The 26,482-nt window shown below is 36.1% G+C and overlaps 1 protein-coding gene across 1 annotated transcript in view; it reads left to right on the forward strand.

Annotated features, from left to right (window-relative positions):
• The window catches only part of PACS2 (phosphofurin acidic cluster sorting protein 2), a 1,734,969-nt gene that overhangs the window by 1,590,920 nt on the left and 117,567 nt on the right, over nucleotides 1-26,482 (forward strand). The window contains exon 23 of the mRNA XM_044073533.1: nucleotides 9,577-9,809. Within this exon, the coding sequence (XP_043929468.1) occupies nucleotides 9,577-9,809 (233 nt within the window). The remainder of the gene's footprint in view (nucleotides 1-9,576; nucleotides 9,810-26,482) is intronic.

Here is a 26,482-nt window from a genome sequence, read left to right on the forward strand (position 1 = left end):
AATTCCTTTAAAACGTTGATGAAAGAGGGCAATGACTCAAGGGGTGTCCCAGATTTTCCAGCCTTCCTTTTCTAAGTCTAGTAAAAAACTATTTCTCTACCTTAGGACCCTTTTTCAAAAAAGCAATTTATGAGGCAAAATACTAACAAATGGGATACTAAAAAGTAATGTCAAGAAGGCTCTTAAATGAGGGAGCCTCCCAGAACCAGTGACCGTCCAAAATGTTAGAATGACTCCTTGCCTTTTCATGGCTCCCTACCACTACCCCACTCTGACAATTTGTTCCTCAGTCTAGGACTTCATTTTCCTCAGTGACATCAGATTAACTCAGATAAATAGTTTCTGGGAATCATACAGCAGAGGTACAAATGGCAATGAGAGTCCATCCCTCCTTTCCAGAGGATTCCTCCTCATCCTGTAAGCTAAGTATCCCTGTGTCCTCCAGTTTTGGATCACGTGTTGTTCTACAAGGTCACAGAATTGGTATCCTCAGCTCAAACAGACAAACATTTTTTATTCAAGGATCTTTATGGTGTCAAACATGGAGGGAACATGGAGATCAGTTCTAGACATTTCCTTTTATTATCTTTAGACTTAAAAGATGCCTGTCATATTTCTACTGGCAATGAATTCAGACTTTTTTTTTTCATTTCTGTGTGTGACTCACATTATGAGTTCTCTGTTCATCCCACCATGGGAATTCATCAGTACAAATAAGTGGGTCCTATCCACCATTCAAAGAGGTTGCACAATGTCTTGGAAAGAAGTGCCCTCACTGAGGGGAATTCATCCCCTCCTCCAAACAGGTTCACCTCTTTTCTCCTCTATTAAAGAGCATTTTTTGCCCAGGACACCATAGAATTCGTGCCTCTCTTGTGGCAAGTAAGAGGCATTTATTCAAAACTTGTTCTTGTTCACAGAAACAGTGGCACTTGGAGACTCATTCTGGATCTGTCCCATATTAACACCTTCCTGCAGGCACCATCTTTCATCTGATTTCTCTGCATACTCTTCTTCCTTTCAACCTTCCACAAGCCTTTCTAGTCTCTCTAAACTTGAAAGTTTAAACAAGGCAAACTTTTAGCTCTCAACAATCCATTTCATCTCCACAAACTCAGTGCTCTGCACAATGTTCCCACCTCTCTTATTTCATGCAATCAATTGTATTACCATAAACTTAAAGCTATGTCCTGGAAAATCCTTTGTTTCTTGCAAGTGCATTGGTTGCATTCTGTAGTGTAATGTCATGAAGATGTTTCAAAACTCGATCCTTCAACAACATATTGGTTTTGCCCACGTAAAAACAAAAACACCCATCACATAGAGCAAGGTATACCAAATCCTCACTCCTACAATTTGCACCTAACCTAAAATAAAAATTGTCCAGAGCATGGGTGGCAAAAATAGTTTACACAAGAAATACACACACAAACCTTGCTAAGAGGGGTGGGAGGATGACATAATGGTTAAGGTGTTTACCTTAAAGACACAAGGTGGTGGGTTTGTCTCAGTCAGGGTAGGGGGTAACTGGCTAGGCTTCAAATGGTCCAAAAGGGCAGTTAGCCTAGTACTAACCTATGAACCTATGAACCTATAACCTACAAGGAAAAGTACCAAACTTGTTAGTCACTGAGTCAGAGTTCTCCATTCTCATTTTGGCTTTGTTCTTAGCATATTTTCTGCAGCTTTATGAGAGTAATACTGTCTACATTTTTTATCCTCCTCAAGGATATTCATCAAAAGGCAAAAATTAAAGTGGGAAGGTTCCTATCTGATAAGGGGTGTTCTCATTTCTCTTTCTTTGCTTTATATGTAGAGCCCTTGACAAAGAAAATGAAGTAAGAAATTCAAGGATATAATCGGCATGGTAATCAAGAAAAATTGGCTTTATTTGCAGATAATATTATTTTATACCTGATAATCCAGAAAAGGACATTAGTAAAGTAGAACATTCTGAGACAGTTGCAAATCTTTTCGGGATATAAAATTAATAAAAATAAAACAAAGGCTATAGCCAGAAGTTATGTACCCATACATGAATTGGTTCTGTAATACCTATATTTGGGGACACAATAAGATGAAGTATTTAAAAGTATGGATTAAAAGGGCTTCTGCTATGGCAGGTAAAGATGTGTGTGAAGAGTCTAAACAAAAGATAAACAAAAAAAACTGAGAAACTGGAAGCTCTTGTTTATGGATATAGATAGTAAGAAACATGCAATGAAAATGTTTTTAGTCCCTTTAGTTTTATATACAAGTTAGGCATATTTTTATCAACCAGAGGAGAACTTGTGGGCCATAATTAATAAATATTTAAAGGAATTTATCTGGGAGAGGTAGAGGGAATGGGATAACTGGGATATGTTGATCCTCCCAATAGAACAAGGTGGTTTAGGGTTACCTGATATGAAGGAATATTTTAGAGCTACATAATTAGTGCTCATATACATAACACAAGCAGAAACTTTTAATACAAAGTGGAAAGGGATAATAATGAAGCAGGAGGATTCAAGAAATAAGGACAGTGTTGGATTTTGGATGCAGATTCTTAAGGAGAATAACAACAACTATAGAGAATATTATATTCATTAAGTAGCAGAAAGTACTTTAAGAAGTAAGCCAACACAAGAATGGAGAAAGGAGATTTTGCCAGTAGAGATGATGACAAGTAGGGGTACAGAGAATAGCTAACATGGGGATGGAATTTACCAGAAGAAATTGGCAAAGGAACCAAGGCATTGAGTGCAAATAAATGGAGATTGAAAGGTAATCAAATGGGATAAGGCCAAGAAGACATTTGGACTGCAAGCTAGAAGAATGCCTTTCCTACCATGGATTGATATCAGAGTGTAGGTAGAGTCTGACCAGCCACATATGCAAAGTCATATAAAGACTTCTCATGGAATTAATCAGTAAGGAAATAGAAAACCTCCAAACACTGGACCCGTTTCATTTCGGATTAGTCAAGGTCAGGTCATGTTTATTCAACCTGGTAGATGTTTTTAAAGGTTTCCAAAGCAATGGAGGAAGGCAAAATGGTACACACTGCATACCATGAATTGGCCAAAGTTTTTGACACAGTTCCCCACTCAGGCATAGTAGAAAAGCTAAATAAATTGTGAGTAAACCCTTGCGGCACCTGCTGGATTGCCAACTGGCTCAATAGCATAGCACAGATATTCAAAATAGGGGAAGTTGCCTCCACAAAGAAACCAGTCACCAGTGGAGTCCCCCAGGATTGCTAGCACCAAAGGCTCTGGATGACTAAATTTGCAGATGACTGTAAGCAGACATTGAATCCCCAAATTACTTAGCCGCCCTGCAGGAAGGTTTGTCTGAAATAGCTGGTGTCAAAATCATGGTCTAAAACTAATTCCAAAAATGCATTATTGTATCCTTTGGGAAATCATTTACTCCAGGGAACTACCACATTGACAATATGCCCATAAGAGTTGACCCAGTTCTTTGAAATTTGGGAACTTATATGGACAGTGACCTAACTTTTGACCAACATGTCTGTTGTAAGAAAATCCTTCTATATCGCACAGTTTATAAACAAAGATATTGTGTCTAGATCTAGGGATGTTATTGGCCTAATGAGAGCTGAGTAAAGGGATACACTCACTGAATATAATGCCCCCTTTGGCATGTATCTGTCCAGACATATGCAGAAACTGGAATGTCCACAGAGATACTTTACTAATTGGGATCAAGGCCTAAACAAGGTGTCGTACATGGGCCAACTCAAAGCCCTGTAACTATACTCTTTATCCTGTAGACTGCTAAGAGGTGACCCATGTCTGGCATACAAGTCATCCTCTGACCCATTGCTGATGGATTTAATGTACATCAGCAAGTCAAATGACATCAGAAATAATCTGTCTAAGGATGTAAACCTCTTCTGCAACAGAATGATTCAGAGGGACAGGTATATTTCACAGAGGATACTGCTGCTGTGGAGCAGATCCCCATCCATATAAAACAAAGTTCATCCATGTCCATTTTCAAGAGCAGCTTAGCTCTGTGGATGGGAAACAAAAAGTTTAAGCCAGGATTGCCCCCCACTGTAATACTAATGGGCAGTGGCAGCTCCTAAATGCATTATCCTGTGCATGGGTCCCCTCAAATTATTCATAGTATGATCTGTTATTATTATTATTAGGGTAATATTTAATTATTGACCTTGGTATGGTTAAGGCCAATCTATAACCAAATGGGCTAGGATATTTTGAGCATTAGCTAGGCTTAAATTGACCCACAAGGGCAGCTAGCCTAGTACTTCCACAGCAGCAGTATCCTCTGTAAAATATACCTGTCCCTATAAACCTATGAGAAAGGTATAGAGGAATCCTAAGTGAAAGATCTGTTGTGGTGTAGGTTTTAGTTGAAAAAGGATAATTAGTAAGGCATATAAAATATTGCATCATAAATATAAGAATTGATCGAAGGCGGTTTGGAAAGATTGGGGCTTAACTGTGTAGCTCTTACATTTCCCTTCAAATCAGGTAACCCTAAACCACCTTGTTATATTGGGAGAATCAACTTATCCCACTTAAGTCTTGCCGTCTTCCCCTCCCAGTTAAATTCCTTCAACTCTTTAAGAAATAATTGTCCACAGCTTCTCCTCTGGTTGGTAAAAATATGCCTGATCTATATGTAAAACTAAAGGGACTAAAGCATTTTCACTGGTTGCATCTTACCATCCATATCCATAAACCAGAGATTCCAGTTTCTCAGAATTTGTATTCTCTTTTGTTTAGTCTATTCCTCCATATGCTTAGCTGCCTTAACATAAGTCTTATTAATCCATACTCATAAGTGCTTTATCTTATTGTGCCCCCATATATATAGGTTTACTGACACAGTTTGTGTGTGTGGATGCATAATTTATGTCTATAACCTGTGTTTTATCTTAATTCATTTTGTATTCAGAAAAGACTTGAAACTGTCTCATAATGTTCCACAAAACCAAAATATCCTTTTCTGGATAAATCAAGTACAAAATAATATCATATGCAAATAAAACCAACTTTTATTGATTACCATACCAATTATATCCTTGAATTTGAGTCCTTTATTTTGTCAATAGCTCTGAATATAAAGCAAATAACAGTGAGGAAAGAGGATACCCCTGCCTGGTCACTCTGTCCAAACACAACAAAGAAGAACCATCCCTCTTTAATTACCTACATTATTTCATAAATCCTCCTAAGTAACCTTATTATTGTATCAGAGAGGGCAAATGCTTCCGTTGACTTATCCTAGCTTACTCTGTCTAAAGATTGCTTTGCATTAAGACACACCAACGATATTATTCTCTTACATTCTGCTTCCTCCTGGATCATTATTGGTATTTATTTCTGATTTTCTCACCATAATAAGTTAATGTTGTCAAATGTTTGCCTTCCCCCTACAAAACCACATTGATCCATGTCTATCAATTTCAGCAACACATTTGACATTCCTTTAGCTAGTATAGGCATAAACACTTGATAATTGTAGTTTAATATTGAAATGGATCTATATGAAGCTGAGTCTGATAGGTCTTTATTCTCTTTGGGTAATACAGCCATCACAGCTTTCTTCCAATATGCTAGTGCTTCCTCTCCTTTAAAAAAAAACTATCAAATAAATTCTTGTGGATCTGTATCACTTACTTCCCTCCTAATTTCCACACTTCCAGCGGTATACCATCTGCTCCTGGAGACTTCGCTACCACTTGATTATCTATCACCAATTTTATCTCATATCTTCCTGTCTTAACTGTTATTCTCATTTTCATCTATCTTTGTCATAATTAAATCTTCCTTAAATATTTCTTTTTGTGGTGTTTCTTGGTTTCCATTTGCCTACTTTTTATACAGATTTTCATAACCTTTCCAAAATGTCTCTGATACCACTGTAGGACCTCTGATTATTTTTCTTGTGATAGGCACAGGGTCTTTGAAAACAAATTCTTCTTTTATGCCAAAAGTTATTTTAGAGTTTACTTTGAGCCAGTGTATTAATCTCCATGTATTCTTTCTGATACCAAAAAAACAAGGAAGAAAGAATATTGCACACTTTGGAAGTTCACAGGCAGCTGAGGTACTATTTAGACAGAACTAAATCCTTCAGGAAGGCAGTCGGTTTGTTTTCTGTGAAGCAACCAGTGGCAAAGCAAACAATTTTAGATGGTTGCCTCTTGGTATTTATTTCTGACTTTCTCACCATAATAAGTTACTTCAGGCAGGGTTAGGACTCACTCTGCCAGGGCTGTGGCTTCTGCTGCTGCTTTTTGGAAAGGAGTAGACTCTGAGTAGTCTAGAGACAGCACTTTAGACCTCCATTCGTACTTTTACAAAGCATTACAAACTGGATATCTTTTTCAGGTCCAGAACAAGCTTTGCTGAGACCATTTTTCAGGGGCTCCAGGTTTCTTGAACGCCTTTTTACTCCTTAGATAATTCAAAGCTGTAGTAATCTACGCAAATACCTTCGGCTAGTGCAGCAGTGGTTTAATGCTGAACATAGTACAGTTGTGTAAGTAAATGTACCATAACATTAGATATTATAATAGATCATTATTGCATTAGCTATCCTCTCCCTTCATCCTCCTCATTTTGTTTTAGTTGTCTTGCCAGGGTGCAGAGATGCACGTGTGTGCTATAATGTGTGTACACACACAGACACACACACACGTTAAAGAATCTTGAAAAGTGAATGTCAGATTCAGTGTCTGCTTAGAAAGCCTTTGCCATAGCACATAACCATAAAGTACACTTTCCTGTGCATTTCATTATTTCATTGCAAGAATGTCTCTCTTGCTCATTTTGTGTTTACTAAGCAACAGTATGTACTGTCTGAAATACATATTTAGTGTGTATTTTTGAGTCTAACCTGAGGATGCTCCATTACAAATTCAAATGTCCATGAAATGTTGCATGATTTAGCACTTAAATGCCTTTATGTTGTTGAGTTGTCTCTAGTGATCTAGGAGGGAATTCCATTTATCTGATACGCAGTTTGAATGTAGTGAATCACCTGCAGTGTTTACTGACTTTGCTGTTTGGAGCAGGGATTTTTTTTTTTTTTTTGGTTGAGTGTATATTTCTGTTTAGATAATATGGCGGAATGATGCTGTTTAGTGCTGAGTATTTTTCAGAGCATTGCTCAACTTTATTTGATCAAGATGAGTTAAGGAATTAATGTTAAGAAAGACTGGGAATGCATGGAGGAGGTTGGAAGTAAGCTTGTACCTATGTCTTTTCTAGCCACATCAGTGAGGTATGGTTTTAGCATATGTAGGGAGCCTAGTTTTTAGTGTTTTATAAAATCATTTGAAGTGTAAGACCATTAAATCTTGCCTAATCTGTTCACGCCTAGCAATTTTATATGTATAATCATTGTTATTTTTGTGTTTGCTGGAAGTTACAGTGAATTTTTTTTTGGTCACACAGTTATTTAGGTGTATATAGAATTAATTTAGTCTTTTTGGGTTCAAGAGAAGTTGGTAGTATTCTAGGCAGGAGTCTTTGAAGGAGAACAATTGCTGGGTAATTTCTTGTGTATTGGTAGGTTCTTGGCTGGACAGATGAGAGGTGAGTCGTCTGCATATTGTATTATTGTGGCTTGCTTAGAGGTAGTGCACATGTAATTTATGAAGAGGTTAAATGGAAGGGGGCAACTACAGATCTTTGGAGAATGCCTACTAAGACAGGTAAGAATTAGAAGAAATCATTGTATCATTTCACTGCCTGCTATCAGCTGCTAGGTAGCTATGGTACCAGTAAAGTTGAGATACGTCAAGACCAATACAGGAGAGTTTATTTTGGAGGGTTTAGTGGCAGACTGTCATACGTTTTAGACAGATCAAGAAAGAGTGTAGAGACCAAGTTACCTGCATTTCGTTTGTGAGTATTAACTGTGTCATTGATTGTACTGTGGCTATACCTAAAACCGTGCAGTATTGGAGAGAGAAGGTTGATTACTGTCATATAAAGAGTTGTGAATATACACATCTTTTCAGGCTTTTGGACAAAGGAGACAGTATTAAGATAGGTCTGTAATTTGTGACGTCTGTAGAAGAGTCCTACTTTGTGCAGCAGTGTGATGGATTTTTCTAGAGTGATGGCACATCTGTTTTTATTGAATGATTTATCAAAATAAACAGGATATGCTAACACAGCAGCAAAAAGTTTGATATATTCTGCAGGCAACTGGTCATTAGCCATGATGGCATGTTTTAATTTATATGGGTAAGTTATATAGAAGCAGGAGTGTATTCTTTATTTATATGGGGTGTAGTTTGGAGGTTAGTTGTCTGTTTATTTTTAAGTGAAAAAGTAACTGTTTTAATGAAGTGTAGACTAAACTGAGAGGTAATGCTTGTGTATTGGTCGGAAGAAGTAGTACTAGTTTGTCTAGATTTTCCCAGGTATAGAAGTTTGTTTACAGAGGGATGGTATAGTTTGGGATTGGAGTGGTACATGTCTTGAAACATGGTATAGTAGCTTTTCTTAATCTGCCTTATATTTTGTTGAACTGTTGTTGAGATGTTGGTATTTTATTTTAGGCATATTTTCTGGGCTTAGTCTCTAGCATTTATGAATTCTTTAGTTGTCCTAGTTAACCATGATGCTGGGTTGACAATAACTCTTTTAGTTCTTATAAGGGCATATTCATGTAGAATTATTAGAAATCTTTTTTTTTTTTTGAATAGTGCCATAATGTCATGAAGTGTGGGTTTGTTTTAAGTGCATTCCACTTATATCATTTTAAGGCTCCAATGAAGGCTTTTGTATAGAAATTGGTGACATTCTTCAGTAAATTATAATGGTGGAGTTTAGCATTATTTAGAAAAGAAAATTACTTTTCTTAAATAATGGCATAATGGGTTTAAGAGATCAAGATCGGAGATTTTTTAACGGACGCTGGTTGGGCTGGCCAATCAGGCATTGTATAATATTCAAGTTTTAGTATCTGATTACAAAAGTAGGGAGATGGCCATATTCAAACGTTTAGAGAGTGAAAAGTGTGGCTCACAGAACTGTTACCTTGCACTGTAGCTAAGTATTGTAAAATTATTCCAGGACTGACTTTTTCAATGAGTTGGGATATGATAAATGGATGTCAGGAAGTTTCAGTACCACAGAAGTTAGGACTCACAAATATGACTGTGGCAGTCATTGAATAGTACTTAAATAAGCTATTGTCATGAATCATCATGAAGTTGTATTATTTGTTTGAATTATGTTGAGAGATTCAGTGTTTGACCATAAAGTTGCCTTGTTGCGAAAAAAAAGAAAGAAAGAAAACTATGACAGTTGTGTTCCAGATAGTATGTATTTTGATGGTAATATATTTTGAAGAAAGCTGACTTATTAAGTTCTTTTACCCAAGTACATCAGTTCAGAAAGTGTTTATTACCAGTTATGAAGGGTTGCGTGTAGCACTGAGTACGTCTGCTGTGCTCAATATGTCTTAAATGTCACCTGTTTGTTTGGACTTCAGCAGTTACTAATATCTATTGCAAAGTGAAATCTGATTTAAAGTGAATAATGTTTACTGAAGCCTATCTTTCTTGATTTTTATTAGTGGTCAGAGTTTATGCCAGAGCAGCGAACTTATGGGACTACAGGTGGATTATTGGCTTGCATGTCAGGTTGCAGAGAAAAAGAAAGATACAGAGAAGAAGGATTCCAGCAGTAAAAGCACACTAAAATGCTCCTTCCGGTCCCTCCAAGTCAGCAGATTACCTTACAGTGGAGATCCAGTTACAATACCTACAATGTCTATGACTGTTGTCATGAAGGAAAAGAACAAAAAAGGTACAAAGCCTTCCTTTTCTCTCTTCCTAGTTAGCCTTCTGCTCCTGGAACAGCAGTTTGGATTCTAGTGCTAGTAACCCAAAATTAGCAGGCATTTGTGTCAGATGAATGATTAGGGTGAATTTAAGGGAGGCATTCCTCTTGAAGGGGAAGATCACTACATTTGATATAGTCCTTGCCATTTGATGTCTATTGCTGATAGTGCAATAAGGTTATGCCATATAAGAATGATGTTGCCTGCAGACTACAGAAGCAGCTTGTTTCTACAGTTGCCTACCTTTGTGGCTTCCCTCAAGTGTCACATACAGTAAATGGGGAAAGTGGAAGTAGTGGAGTGACAGTCTGCAGTTAAAAAAAAAAGAAAAATATAATGAAAGGCAAACATTTTAATAATTAGTGTAAACTCTGACTTTTATACAATAAATTTGTTAGAATAGATCTGATGAGCAAGTCTTAACATGATTTTTGGAGGAACATTCTGAGGATCAGCATAACTGTGGCTGTTGGGGATAAAAATGCATTCATATCATTGAGGTTTCTGTTGTGATTAATGTACAGTATTTGGAGCAGTGTGGTCACTCATATAGTCTTGGAGGTAGTTGAATATTATTTGTGTCTTTTGAAAGGTAAGTAGTTTGCTCATTAATTTGATGCTTTACTTAACAACAGATTAATAATGTTTTGGTGTCCATTTACATTTGAAAACAATGTTACTGTTGTGTTCTGTGCTAACCATTAGTGATGTAAGTGATCTGAATAATCTGTGGAGACGTGTACAGCGCAGTGAAACAGCTGAGACAAAGCATTATGTACACATTTGTTGTTGAGGGCAGCTTTGCTGTTGTTCTATTGATGATTCAGTGAATGTAAAAACTTGATTTTGGTAATGGTGGGTTGTGTCAAGTTGCTGCCAAAGAGTAATTACAGAATTCCTAGAAGAAAAAGTGTTGGAAATTGTCATGCATACACTTAGATTCTAGCCCAGGAAACCATAATTTTTTTATCTAACCCATTTTCACCAGAAATTAAGTTTGTATTAAATCTCATTCAGTTTATATCCATCATGCTGTACTAGACTTCATCATAGAATGCACAATAAATAAGTACAGACAAAAAAGGCTGTGTACAAAAAGAAATGCATTGCTTTCAGAGCAGCAACAGTTTAGTTTTTTTTTACTTCCCAAGGGGCGTGTGTGTATGCATGCATATATATATATATATATATATATATATATATATATATATATGTGTCTCAATGATAGATGTCCAAAGTGTCAAAACTTTGAATGCCTGTCGCAATAGTAGAAGACTTTGAATTACAAAGATTTGAACACACACAAAATTGAATCACACAGATTTGATAAAAATAAAATCTATTTATTTGCGAGGGGGGAGGTTAAGCCTCCCCGGGCCTCCCACACCCCTGCTGTTCATACTTATATGTTTTTTAACTGGCTTTGTTTTTTAGTTGTATGGCTTTAAATTGTCAAGATAATGCTGCTGCTTTTATAACTGGTTTTAGAACGGTACATTCACAAATAAGTACTGGGCAGTCTGCAGACCATTACATGCATAGCCAAAATGTATCATTTTTCTTTTCAGATGGATTACTTTTGTAATCACTGTTTTACACTCTATTCATAATATTCATATTTGTGTTCACTCAGAGTCTCTTATGTTTACCTCACCCACAGAAATTTGTGGGTAGAAGCAATGTGTACGAATAGAGGAATTCCTCCCGACCTGTTAACAAATCTTGAATCAAAGTTCCTCTGCACTTGTAGATTTGCTGCTAATATCACACCAGTTTGAGAGTCACCAATTGCCTTTCATATCATCATTCTTATAAATTTTGATTGTGAACATGCTACGCTTTTAAGTAAAGGGTTTGATTTTGTACCCTCTGGGCATGCTAAAATTGACAATGCATTGATTGATTTTAAATTGTTCTTGAGAAAGTAGAATTTGTGTTTATTCAAAAACAATGACGGGCATTACCATACTAGTGAGATTACTCGTAAAAGTTTGTTTAACCCACCATTGCAATTAACTCTTATTATTTTTTTAGAAAATGTAGGAGTTTGAGTTTAGGAAAATATTAGGAAGTGCTTGTTCAAACATTGAATACAACCTCACCCCTGTAGAATATAATTTACTTAAAACATTAGGTTTGGATAAAACGCTGAGAGTCATGAGACCTGACAGGGGGGGGGGGGGGGGTTGTCATGACTAAGGTGGATTATTGTAACAAAACGAATATGATGTTATTTGATGATAATATGTATGAGGAAGCCTCAGTTAACTTAGTGAATTTATCCTGTATGCACATTAACTACCTTGTCAAAGATGTTAGACCAGGGTGCTATTTCCTTTGAAGAAAAACATTTTTTGTCTTATGAATATCCCATTGTTCCAGCCATCTTCAGACTCCCGAAAATACATAAAGATTTGATGGACCCCCCCCCCCTGTCCTATTGTTAATGCATCTAAGGCCAAAATACACCCTTTGGCGAAGTATATAGACATTAAATTGAAGAAATGTCTAGAGCCCCATTCCACTGTTTGTAAAGATTTGTGGGATCTATTGAGGAAAATTAGGAACCTACTTTTTATGGATGAAATTATTTTTTTGGCCATTGATGTCATTAATTTATTTAATGTCATTCCTCGTGAGCTTAGTACTGAGTGGTTTCAGGATTTTTGGGTCTCTACAGCATATTTTTCTAACAGTGAAGTATATGTTTTAGTTACCCTAATGGAAACTGTCCTCAAAAACAATTGTGTTTTTTGAAGGTCAGTATTTTTTACAGAAATGTCGAGTGGCCATGGGGGAAGACTACGCCCCCATTTTCTCCAACATTATCATGTTGGAGTGGGAGAAAATATTTTTAAGAGGGTGTTACCATGAGAAATATCAGGATGTCTATTGCTGGTTTTTTTATGACATTTTTATTGCTTGGAAGGGGCCGATGGATGACATTACGTCTTTTCTTGATTATTGTAACAGTACCACTACCTTTTTGAAATTTACTTTTAACATTAATCAAAACAGCATCAGTTACTTAGATGTGGAAATTAGTAAAAATTATTCTCAGCAGAGGTATGAGAGCAACATTTCCAACATTTATAGTGAGGTTGCCAGAAAAAGAGAGGGGAGTTTCTACAAACTCATTTTTGAGGGATGAAGTTCACTTTGGTGATGGAACCCCCATAGGAAACAATGGCAATAATAGTTTTTCACATGCATTTGTCATAGCATACAGTTTAGACCATGTTAAGGTAGTAAAGATACTGAGGAAAAACTGGAGCATTTTTTCATGTTTTGAAGGGGTGGTTGAATGTATTGGGAATGAACCGAAGGTTGTATTTCGGAAAGAGAAATCTGTTAAGGACCACCTTGAAAGGCCAGGATTAAACAACAGGAGAACTGGGACTTATAAGTGTGGAGGTTGTTCCCAGTGTTCTCATATTAAGGAAGGGAACTCACTATCAGTTAATGGCAGAACACTTTACCCATCTTTTTATTGTAACTGTAACACTAAGGGTATTGTGTATATCGCTGTGTGCAAGGTTCGCCCATGTTATTATGTGGGCAAAACCACAAGACATTTTAAGGAACGTATCTATGAGCAACCAATTAGATATTAGACATGCCAGAAATACAAACTCTTTGGCCAAACATATTGGGCAATATGCTAGTCATGTTTTTTTATTCTTTGGCATTGATAACGTTGATTTGAATCCAAGCGGTGGTCCTTGGAAGGACATATTGGAAGCCAAAGAACTTAAATGGCAACTAAAGCTAGAGGCTTTATATCCCCCGGGGTTGAATGACCACCTAAGTATCACCAGTTTGTTAAAACTCAGATCCTATGTATTATAGTAACTGATAACAGTTACTTTTTAATAGATGACATTTTTATCAAGAGGAATACATAGTATGTTAACAGCTCCCCATTCTTAAAAATGATTTCTTAAAAACATCAATCTTAAAATTAATTTTATTATATATTTTTTCTAAAGTCTATGGGCATTGCAATAGTATAAAGAAGTATTAATTTGTTATTAACACATTAGTTCATTAGATTTCTGGATTCTTGGTTTGCATTTATCTTTAATGTTTAAAATTTTAACTTGATTGCTAAATTATTATAGTGTCATGTGATTTAATTGAAATTGTATTTAAATGGTTTTAATTTGATGTGTGTTCAGATTCTGATGAAGTCATGTGTTATACTTGGATAAAAGAGCTAAATCTCATTTATTTTGTGTAATAAAAAAGTTGTTGCTCTAACGGTGTTCAGTTCTGGAAGTCTACTGGATTGGTTTTGTGTTGTACAGGTGGAAAAGCTCAGACAGATACAGAAAAACAATATGTTTTGCTAATCTCACTATTTTCCTAACTGAAGAATTACAATTCCCTGGTTACTTTCTAAAGCAAGGTAAGATGAAGTGAGTGAGAGTTCTTGTTGTCCAGTCAGAGAGAGTGTGCTGAGTATCACTCTCACATCTCTCACTAATATCTAAAATAATTTCAGTGCTGGCTGCAGAATAACATCACATCTGATCACTTGATTCTGTGGTTCCTACACTACCCCCCTGACTAGAAGCTGAACCAGAATCCAGCACAGATGTGTCACAGTACACACCTAGAGCTTTGCTAAGGTATAAGGAGACTGTAAAACAAGTCCGATACTTTCATCGTTCTTGTAGAGACTAAGCAGCCCTTCTTTGACCGACCAGGGTAGCACTTAGTTCACCACTAAGGACAATAAGAGCAGGATCCCAGACTAGACACTTCATCTCTGGCTGCATTCAGGCCTGTGAGATAAAATATTTATGGCCTAAACCAAGCCATTTAATTTCAAACTATTTTTCTTAAGGTAAACTGGGATGGGCTTAACATCTTCCCTTACTGCATCCTCTGTTAACATATGTACATTTCAGCAGTTACCACAATACAGCCTGACATACATGTATATTAATTTTCTGTCCAGCAGGACCCACTGTTGATGCATTTTTGACACAAGCATCAGTACAAATCAGTTTGACACACAAGTGACATAAAAGTCTTTACAAAACTCCAGCTAGCTATGCTGACATATGTTACACATGCACTGCTCTACTCTCTCTGGCATAGCTGGCACTACCTCACATCGTCACATAAGGCAATGTAACTGGTCTTGGAGATGGAAGAATGAACCAGGTTTTATTTAGTCAAAAATAAGATATGTCAAACTTAAACAAGTTTACAGAAAACAAGAACAGTTTAAGACACTGATTCTTCAGACCCTCTTACCATTTGTACAACAGGATGACTTTCTTATGATCTTGGAATAGCAAGTGCAGGATGAGTAAATTCACATCCCAGTCTTTCTTTTTTTTTAAAACATTACCTTTATTCAGTCAACTATGAATTTCATCAAGCCAAAAAGTACGTTATCACAAAGCTCAATGTGCATTCTTTCGAATTTCCACTTAACATTAGTTATATACATGATGCAGTCTTTGAACAGTAAATAGTTCCTTCTTTCTAAATATCTCCATGCAGTATTCTGGTTTTCCTCTTCATCACTTGATTTAACTTAGCATTCACTTTCCTTTGCCTGCCATCAAGTCTCTCTAGTTCTTCTCCTTCATCTCAAGTTATACTCCTCTTTTTTATTTAACTTGCTACAATTGGTATTTGTTCAGATGACATATTTCCTTTAGTCCTGCTCTTTGTTCCTTTTCCCCCTAGTTCTCCATAGTATTTACTGTCTACTCATTTGTTGGTTTTAGTCTTCACTTCCATTCCTAGTTACTGCTTTTTTCATCATAAGCAACAGAAGGCTTAACAGTACTTTACTTTACTGGAGGTGTGGTGGGAAAGAGAGAGGTAACGGAATATACTTTTTGGGAGTGTAACAAGCTGGCAGATTTTAGAAATGCCCTAAGAGTACTCTGTCAGAAATATTGAGGTGGGTGGGAGAATGGCTGTAACTAAGGAAATTATTCTTTTGAGTTAGGAGACAGTATCAAAATTGTCTAGACTTACCAAGGCCTTACTGAATGTAATGTCATTGAAAAACGCAGGTACTAGAAAATGAAAATGTAAACCGACTGTAATATAAGTACTGAATATTGTAAAGGAGGTGAAAGAACTGTTGATGGAATCTTTAGAAAAGGAAAGACATAAGTTACATAGAAATAAATGGAATTTATAAGGAGAGTACATGCCGAATACTGTTCAGGAGGAGTGAGGTTTAAGGAGAGACGAAACTGAGCAATTTACGCAATGTTGGAATGAATTATAATTGTTAGAAAGAAAACATGTATGTAATGTATAATGTATAAAATTGAAAAATGTCAATATGGTTTGTTTTCTTTTCTATTTAATGTGTTATGTGCCTATATGTTAAAAATGAGCTTACTTGACCTAGATTCTTTTGAATCACAATACCAGATCAACCATAGCATTCCCTTTTTTAGTTCTGTTTCCTTATTAAATTTCTGAGCTGACCTGTCATGCAGTGATTTCTTAAAATTGTGTAGCTGTTGACAAGACCATATGTGCTCCCAGTTACCCATTTCATAGGTAAGTACTAAGCTTAGCTGCCCTTGAGGGCCATTTTAAGCCTAGCCAGTTTCCCTTTTTGTATTCAAAATAACCCATGTCATTTGATTGTACATTGGCCTTACCCATGCCATGGTCAGTAATTGTATACTACCTCTAATGAGATTAACTTGAGATCATACCATAGGTAGTTTGAAGGGACCTATGCATAGGATAAAGCATTTGGAGCTGCGTCTGTCTATTAGTAGTACAGGAGACATTCCTGGGGTAGATTTTCTGTTTCCTATCCATAGGTCTAAGTTGTGCTTGAAAATGGACAGCATGAACTTGTCTTATGTGGAGGAGTCTGTTTCACAGCAGTGGTATCCTCTGTCAGGTATATCTGTCCCTACAGGCTGTTCTGTTGATTGTGGCAGAAGAGGTTTAACTCCCTATACTGAATAAGAGGAAGACTTGTATGCTAGGTCACCTCTTAGTAGTCTGTAATGTACCAAATATAGTAACAGGGCTTTGGGTCGATACATATTGGTCATGTTGTTTAGGCCTTTTATCCTTTTAATGAAGTATTTCATACATCTCTAGCAGTTTTCAGTAGCTTGAGGGAGCACTTTTGGAATTTAATGGGAGTATAAAAATACTTATTCAGGCATTGATTCTAAATCGTATTGATTTTGTATCATATTTTGTGCCATACATTATTTTTTTCCATTGATCTCAACTTAATTTTGTTTCAATTCTTTTTTTTCCTCAAGTTACGTTCATTTTCTCTGAGTCTGTCAGTTTTTCCTGCCATAGTTTGTGTTTTTTATTAGTTTAACTCCTGCTATCTCTGTTCCAGACGCAGTCATAAATTCTGCTAATTTAGAGGTACATGTTTCTCAAACACTTTATGCTTTTTTAACTCTGCTAATAGACCTTGATAAGAAATATCTATGCTGAAATTCAAATTGTTCTTTTGCTTGATCCCAATTTGTTACACTTTCTCTCATTCTATCTGTTCCACATATTTAGGTACTTTGTCTCTTTCTTAAGATGATTTTTGCTTCTCCTCCTCCCTTATATTTAATTCTGCCCCAATTGATTTTCTCTTTTCTCCAAAGTTTTACTACTACATTATTTTTTGTGCTATTTTAGAAATACTGAGTTAAAAATGTGCCTTCCTCTGTCTCGTCCATAATGTTAGTATGTGTCCCTTAATGGCTTCCCTTGTGTAAACATTGCATCTTTCCTCCTTTTCCTATATCCTTCAAAGTGTGAAAGCTGTATTAGCCTTATCTGAGTAGTCTTTACTGCGTATAACGGGTCTGTGACATACCTTACCCTTACATTCCCAGTGGCAGCACCAGTTTATCCCATTTAACTCCTACATGTTCCCCATCCCAGGTATTTTTTTATATTTCCTGTTTTAATACCCTGTAGTTTTAACTCAGGAGATATAAAGAAAGTTTGTCCTACATACACAGTTTTGTGGCACTATAAACATCTTAATCTGTCACTGCTAATGTCTTTAGTTTATTTATAATGTTGTGTCTACCTCATCCCAGGACTCCCTTGCTGCTAGAGGTACATTTTTTAACCAGACTCTTTAAATATTTTATCTCATAATGGTCCCATAAGTAAGGATACATTTGTGCCATTTCATATGTTGGAATGTAATTGCCTGGGTTAGCTTTCATTTAACTTTATTTTATAATCCAAGAATATCTGAAACTTCTTTGTTTGATATTTTTATTAGGGCTTGTGTTAAATTGGTCAGATATAATATTATACAATCTTTTTTGTCACAGTTTCACCCCCTCATTCTGTCTGTCAATCCATTCATTCCCCATCACCGGGGCAAGAGTCTGTCTGGAGGGGCCATCACTGAGTCATCTAATAGGGTTTGAAGTTTTCTTTAGTTTCCCTGTCACAGCAAAATTTAGGGGTATGGGAATGTAGTATGATGACAGCAGAGGATGTCACCTCACTTCCACAAGAGGTATCTCCTCCAGACATCCCTGACATAAACTCAGAGGAATGAGTGCTGAGCAACCCAGTTTCCAAGATTAAGTTAATAGTGCCCTGAGTGCCCACAATCCCTCCTACCCCACCTCAGGAGAGATCAGCAGGCCAACTCCCTTCAATCTTTCCTGCCTGGCTCCTCTGGTGCTAGACTTGCAAGTCAAACTTCAGTTATCTGGGTCTTCATCAGGATTCCATCCCATGTGCCACAAAGCCAGGCAGATGATATACGGCATCATCTGCAAATATTGCAATTTTTACTTGCTTATTAACTATTTATAGCCTTGTACTAGAGTTTCTAATCCTGATAGCTAATGAGACTAAATGTAAAACAGAAATAGTAAATGTGGAAACCACTGTCTAGTCCTGTATATAATTTACACTTATCAGATGCTAATTCTCTACTTTTATTTTTCCTACTGAACCATCAAATTAAGATTTTTTTGACAGCTTCAGCATAAGCCCAACACCTTCTCAGTGTCTAAGCCAAGTAGCACCAATTGTCTTCCAAGCTATTCTTCATCCTGTTGAATCATCATTGTTTTAGCTATATTGGTAAATGTCTACCAGTCGTCTATAAAATCACACTATTTTAAATCTATTAACTTTGATAGGGTTTGGCTATTCTGCTTACTAAAACACCCATAAAAAGTTTACAGTTGTACTTGGACTGATATTGGTCTATGAGAGGTACAGGTTTTTGGGCCCTTCCCTTTTGGGATAATAGTCACTATAGCTCTATTCGGGTCTCTGGTGCATATCCTTCCTTTAATACTGTATAAGATAATGCATGCCATGTTGTAATCATTTTCTGGATACTTTTTTTTCCCCATATTTCTACCATCCTTCCATGGTGACGTCTATTTGTTATTTTGCTTTTATTGTTTCACTTCTTCCATTCCTGAGGGAGATATTTTGTTTGGGTCCCCTTCAGTAGATCGAACATATAACAAGTTTGAACTTCATATGGCCAAGACCATATGTTTGAACTTGTAAATGTTCGATCGGACTGAATGGAGATCTCCGTACAGTGTGGGATGGGAAGATTTCCCTCTTCCGCAATGTAGTGCGATCTCGGAGTTGGTATATTTAAGTAAGGGGGTGTAGGGACATTTAATTTTGTTTTTTGTTGTTTTTTTTTCTTTTTTTACTTCAGTGATTGAACTATTACAAGATCGAACATATGGTCTCGGCCATATGTGGTTCGAACTTGTAATATGTTCGATCTACTGAAGTAGATCCATTTTGTTTATCTCCCCTATTAACAGTTTGGGCAAGTTTAATGCTTCTCTAGGCCCATGGACTACTTTCTCTGTCTTTTGTTCTTTCTTCCTTCTGCTGTACTGTATCATAAAATCCATAAATACATCTTAAATTATTTTAGCGTTCCCTGTTACTATTTGTTTTGAAAATCCCCCTTCTGCCTTTTGTTGTCTTAGTTTTTGAGCCAGCTTTACAGCTGTTTTCATAATCTCATTCAGTCAATCTATATGATCTTTATTTTTCTTTTCCAGTAGTTCAACTCTTTTTATTTATTACACAGTATGACTTCTCCAGTCTGTAGCGTTTTTACTTTGGTCTTTCCTTCTAAATATCTTATTGCTTGGTTCAGAAATACCTTTAGATTTTACAGGTAATTCCACTTTAAATTCTTATTTTCATACTCTTCCATACCTGTTTTATGCTGTCATCATTGTTCTGTATCTTGTCAAATGAATACATCGACCTTTCCCAATCCTTCATTTTTCATAGTATTCTTTTGTAGTAGGTGAGAGGGAAAACACCACTGTCTGTTCCTTTTAGTACCTGCCTCTTTCTAGCTGTACCAACATAAACATGTTCTGAATTAGTAAGAAAGTGCATTTCTACCTATTTGAGAATATAGGTGTTCTGTTGTGCTAAATATACTCTTTCCTGGCTCAGTTTCCATGCATGGGTGAGTAATACATGTCCTTATTCCTTACTTCCATTTTAGCTACATCTCCAGTACCAAATGGTGTTATATGTATACCTCAGATTTTTTCTTCAGTCATTATATGTGCTGTCACTGGTCTCCTAGGTACATATTTAAATACGTTCTGGTATACCTTGTTGGAAATTTACCATCTTTGCCAACTTTTTCCTCAGTTCCCTTGTTTCTGTCCTTGGTGGAGTATACACATTTGCAAATATGACTCTGTCAATCTCAAATCATTATGTATATTCCAATCGTATCATGCTTTCTCCTGTTCTGTTACTTTAAATGCTCCTCTTGATACCAGTGTACCTTTTGCTTTCTTCCAGATACTTCACTAAATTGCTGAAAATCCTTCTTTAAAATCCATTTTAGTTAGTTTATATTCCAACTTGTTTAGATGGGTCTTTTGTAACATTACTAGATATGGTTTGCTTTCCCAATGTACATTCACATTTCATTTCTTTTAACTGGGTCAGTGAAACTGTTCACATTCCATGATATTTTTCTAAGGGCCACCATCTTATTTTTTTCTTCTCTTTTCTGTCTCTCCTATATCTGCTGTTGTTGCTGTACTCCCATGTTTTCACTTGATGGTTATACTTTTTACTTCTTGCTGGCAGGCATTTGTATCATTATTGCATAATATTTCACAGTTCATGTATTGATTTACTGTCAGCAACAAGCAGCGCAGGCTCCAACTTTAGTGCAATACATAACTTCCAGTAACTTAGAGGAAAAAAATAAGCCAAAAGTACTCAGAGCTGATTAAAATAAATGAAACACTGATGGATTATTTCAACTCAATAATAAAAGACTGGAAAAAATGAACTAAGTTTTAAACAGATATTCAGATGAGGTTATAAAACTGCAAAAAGCAGAGGATGAAATGAAAAAAGGCTGGCTGAATATGATACTGCTCAAGAAGAGATGTTTAAAAAAAATAATAGGATTAGAGGAAGTAGCACGTAGGGGAAACCTAAGATTTTCTACTATACCAGAGAAGCTGAAAGGAACAGACTGCATGAATTTTATGAAAGCACAAATAAGCAGCTGGACTAATATTCTACAGCGTGATTTATTAATTGAAAGGTCATATTGTATGTATGATCCAAACCTGGCCACGAGAAAGCAACCTAGACCTTTAATAGTAAACATGTAATCCTACCAGCAGAAGGAGTTGATTCTGACAAAACTGTGGCAGGAGGACAAAGTACTAAAAGTGGGGGACAGCAGAGTGTTTGTGGAAAATGATTACTCACTGCACACCAGGCAGAAGAGGAGTACATTTATTCTACTAATCAGGGAATGTTGAGAAGTAGGCATGAGATTCAAACTGCTGTACCCAGCTATCTTCAGAATATTCTTTCCTGGAGGACAAAATCATTTTTTGATGCAAAACATGCGAAGGACAAAATACAGTGGTTTGCCCAACAAAAAGTGAGATGCGAAATAGCAGGATATTCTGCTTCTTGTTGTTCTAGTAATAACGACCACAGAGAAACTGTGCCAGTGAAACCTTTTCCAATGTTTTAATAGAAAATGCTTGAGAGACAGAAAAAAAAACATAAATTGACTAGAAAGAACCAATAGCACACTGGAATTGAAGCAGGGACTTGATTTGGAAGATGGAGATACAGGAATAAAACCAACAACTCAGACATTAACAAATACATGTGGGATTACAAAGCATTAAATATATTTGTGAAACATGACAGAAGAAAACCTGGAAATATTGTTTTTTTTTTTTTACTTTGTTAAACTTGTGGGAGACTCTAAAGCATATGCCCTATTTCATGTCATTAGTGTTTGGAGGAACACCTAGGAGAGGGGAAGAAGATGGAAAGAGTTAACTGTAAGTAAAACAAAATGCTGTTCTTAATAGTAATACTTGTATAGTGTATGATACAATCTGCATGCTATAAAGTAAAGATTTCTCAGTTATTTTCAAGTGTAATGGAGATACTAAAGTAAACAGGTGCCCATGTTTTTTTTTTTCTTCTCTTCTATTTCTCCTTGTTCGTTTTTAAATAATGTAGGCACTGCATTGTAAAAAGAAAATTTTGGTCAAAAGAGTATGATACAAGAAAAACTGATGTGATTTTTCCCATTCTTGCATAGGTGAATGACTGCATAAGGCCCTTGGCTCAATGTAATAACTTTTAATAAAAATCAAATAAATGAGAACATTGAATACAATAAAGCTTTGATCTTTTCATTTGCTTTGAGGGCTTTCAATAAAACAAAAGTTTTGTAAGATGTGACCTAGGCTCAAATAGATATGAAAAGAAACAACTGCATAAAAGATCAACCTGTCAAACATTAGCATGTGCATATAACACAAAAGCTGGAGCTAGATACTTAACAAAAAAGGTGGGAATACTAGCTTTGTAAAGTAATGACACTTCTTTATTATCTTTAAATGTAAATGGCCTCACAGATATATACAAAAAAGAAAGAATGTAAAGTGCAAAGAGCTATGCTACAGGAGACATATTTGGAAAGAATTGAACGTGGATTTGATAAATGTTTTCAGGACGGTTATTCAGCAGAATACCTAGAACAAAGAAAAAGAGGAGTACTTATATTAATTGCAAAAAGAGCTCCAATAATGATGGAAGAGGATAAAAAAGATGATGATGGTGTATTTGTAGTACTAAAGGGCTATAGGCAAAGGAGGAGGATTACATTGGCATATATTTATATTCCACTTAAAACTGCTGTAATGGAGCTTAAAAAATCTGAGAGAAGTGATCAGTTTTCAGCAGGGAATATTACTTTTAGGTGGGGACTAGAATTTGATTTGCAGTTGTGAAAATTTGTCTGGGAAACCCAGAAGGGAAAATGTAACCAAGGAGGGTAGATTTTTCAAGAAATTTATGAAAATATTTGGCATGGAAGATGTGAATTCAGTAGCAGGAATTTGAAGTGAATTTACATATTATTCCTCAAGATACAAAAACTGGACAAGGCTAGACAGAGCTTACATTTCACAGGAACATGTGAATTTAATTTAAAGTTTTGATACGCATCCAATAACAGTTTCATATCACATGCCAATAATAAAAAATAACACAGGGTAATGAAATAAAAATGAGGCATTGGTGCTTTCCCACCTATCTGTGAAGAGGAATTTAAGGACTGAGTAGTAGAAGTTATTTGGAAGTTATCGGAGCATATAGAAATTTATTCTGAAAATATAGCTAGGGACTGGGATAAAATTAAGGTGGAGTTTAAAAATAGGGTGGAAATAAAAAAGGAGAGATATGGTTAAGTAATAAGAATTATTTAGAGGGACCGACAAATGTTAAATTATTGCAGAGTAGGGGAAATCTCACAGAACAAGGAGGAGCAATTGCAGAATGCTAAGCAGAAAATAAAGGATTACCTCGATAATGTGCATGAGTTTAGAAAGATTGCTGTTAAGCAACTGTTTGATAATGCCAGAGCACAAAAACTTTAGTGCATCGACTCAACAACAGAAAGGGTTGTCGCCAAGCTTTGTAAGCTATAGAAAGGAAGATAACAAGAGATCTTGTAGATGTACTAGGAAGTTTTTGGAAATTTTGTAAAAGTCCATATAAAGCAGAGAAATATGGAGAACAAGAAAAGCTACAACTGAAAATGTTTATGCAAGAATTAAATATGCCAAGGTTAGACATAGATGAAGCTCAATTACTAACAGGATAGGAGGAGATGAGATAAAAGTAGTTATGTATAACCAATCCACAGGAAAGTCTCCATGAATAGATGGTATTCCTGTGGAAGTTTGGAAGCTATGAGGGAAAAAAAAGATAAAGATCTGGAAGGTTTTGTTTAACAGTGTTTAAGAATAGGAGAAGCACCAACATCCTGGAAGAAAGCAGTAGTGACTGTAATACCTAAATAGGTTAAAGACATCTCAGATCCAGCTTCATACAGGCCCATTTCATTTCTAAACCATGATTATAAAGTATTTGTCTGTAATGGCTAAAAGAATGCCAAAGATGATATGAAAATTGATACATATGGATCAGTGTGTTTTTGTGGAGGGGAGGCAAATATTTGGCAACATTAACAAAACATTGATGTTCCAGAGGGAAGCTGAATGTAAGAAAATAACCACTGATGCTGGTGGGTCTTGATGCCAGAGAAAGCATTTGATAGAGTAAGCTGGAAGTTTATGAGCAGAGCAATGGAAGCATTTGCATTCCCTGATAAACTTAAAAGGTTGACTAGAAGGATATATGAGGGATCAGAAGCGGAAATTAAAGTAAGTGGGTTCCTATCTGATAATTTCTGTTTGAGCAGAGTAACCAGGGAGGGGTGTCCTCTTTCCCAGTTGTTGTTTGCACTATATTTAGAACCATTGGCAAAGAAAATAAGAGACTCAGAAGTTCAAGGACATAATTGGTATGATAATCAAGAAAAGCTTGCTGTGTTTGCAGATATTATTTTATACCCGATAAAACCAGAGCACACTTCAGTGTTGTGGAACATTTTGGGGCAGTTTCAAATCTTTTTAGTATACAAAATTAATGGAACTATAACAAAGACAATAGCTGTAAATTATGTACCCATACACAAATTGGTTCAGCAATATCAATATTTATGGGGGCAAGATGAAATGAAGTACTTAGGAGTATGGATTAAAAAGGATTCTGGTATGGCAGCTTAGGATATGTGGAAGAGACTAAACAAAAGATAATACGAAAACTGAGAAATTAGATGCTGTATTATATGGATAGGGATACTAAGATACAAGCAGTTAAAATGTTTTTAGTTCCTTTAGTTTTATACACAGGTCAGGCATATTTTTATCAACCAGAGTAGAAGTTGGGGGATAACAATTAATAAAGAGCTGAAGGATGGGAGAAGAAAACAAGAGTTAGGTGGGATAAGTTGATTCTTCCAATAGAACAAGGTGGTTTGGGATTACCCAATTTGAAGGGGTATTTAAGAGCTACTAAGTTAAGGCTCCTATACATAGCACAAGCAGAAACCTGTAATTCAAAGTGGAAAGTGATGATGAAATGGGGGGAAGCTCAAGAAACAAGGAGAGGCTGGGATTTGGGTGCAGACCTTTAAGGAGAATAACAATAATCATACAGAATATTATATTCATAATGTAGCAGGAAGTATTCTAAAAACTAAGACAATACAATAATGGAGAAAGGAGATTCTGCTGATAAGGATGACTACAATTAGGAATACAAACAATAAGCAAGAGGGGGCTGGAATTTATTGGGGAAAACTGGCAAAAGAACCGAGGTATTGGGAGTAAATAATTAGAGAGAGAAATGTAATATAATGGGAAGAGGCCAATAATTTATTTGGACTAAAGGTACAGATTGACTATGAAGAACTGATATCAGAGTATAGGCAAAGAGAAAGAAGTGGGGGATCCTAAGCAAAATACCAGCACTGGTAGAGTTTTTAGTACAATCTAGAGCAGAAGCTGCTATTAAAAAAGTAATAATTAGTAGAACATACAGAATATTGCATGATAACAATAAGAATCAATCAGAGGAGATAAAGTATTGGGAAGGGAGACTGGATAAACCATATACAAAGACACAATGGGGGGATATATGTATGTCTCCCAAATCTGCAACAGAGTCTAGAAGTTTTAGGATCTTTGCTTGGAAGTGTTTACATAGGTATTTTTATACACGAAGTAGACTCCAAAGAATTTTTCCTCAGGTATACAGCAAATGTTCGAGGTGTGATGGGTAAAAAGAGATAAATAGGAACATATTTTATGGGAGTGTAATGAATTGGCAGACTTTAAAGATTGCCTGCAGACTGCTCTGTCAGAGATGCTGGGTGAGCAAAATGGTGTAACTAAGGAAATTATTTTTGAGCTATGATACAGAATTAGAATTGCTTAAGGTATAGTAAAGCCTTGCTGATTATAATTATGATGTCTGCCAAAAATACAATTACTAGAAAATGGAAATCAAAGTTTAAACCAAGTTTACTGGACGTAGCAAGTATAATAACTGAGATAAAACATCTGGAATTGAGATCTTGAAAAAAGGATAGGAGCAAATTACATAGAAAAAAATGGGAATTGTGGGAACAATACATACAGAGGAGGAACGAGGTTTAAAAGAAAGCAGCATCTGAATGAGCTGTGCAATGGTTGACTGACAATAACTGGATAGACCATAAGTGACATAT

Source organism: Protopterus annectens, chromosome 6.part0 (genome assembly GCF_019279795.1).
Source record: "Protopterus annectens isolate FY-2018-M chromosome 6.part0, PAN1.0, whole genome shotgun sequence".
In the NCBI taxonomy this organism is placed as follows: domain Eukaryota; kingdom Metazoa; phylum Chordata; order Ceratodontiformes; family Protopteridae; genus Protopterus; species Protopterus annectens.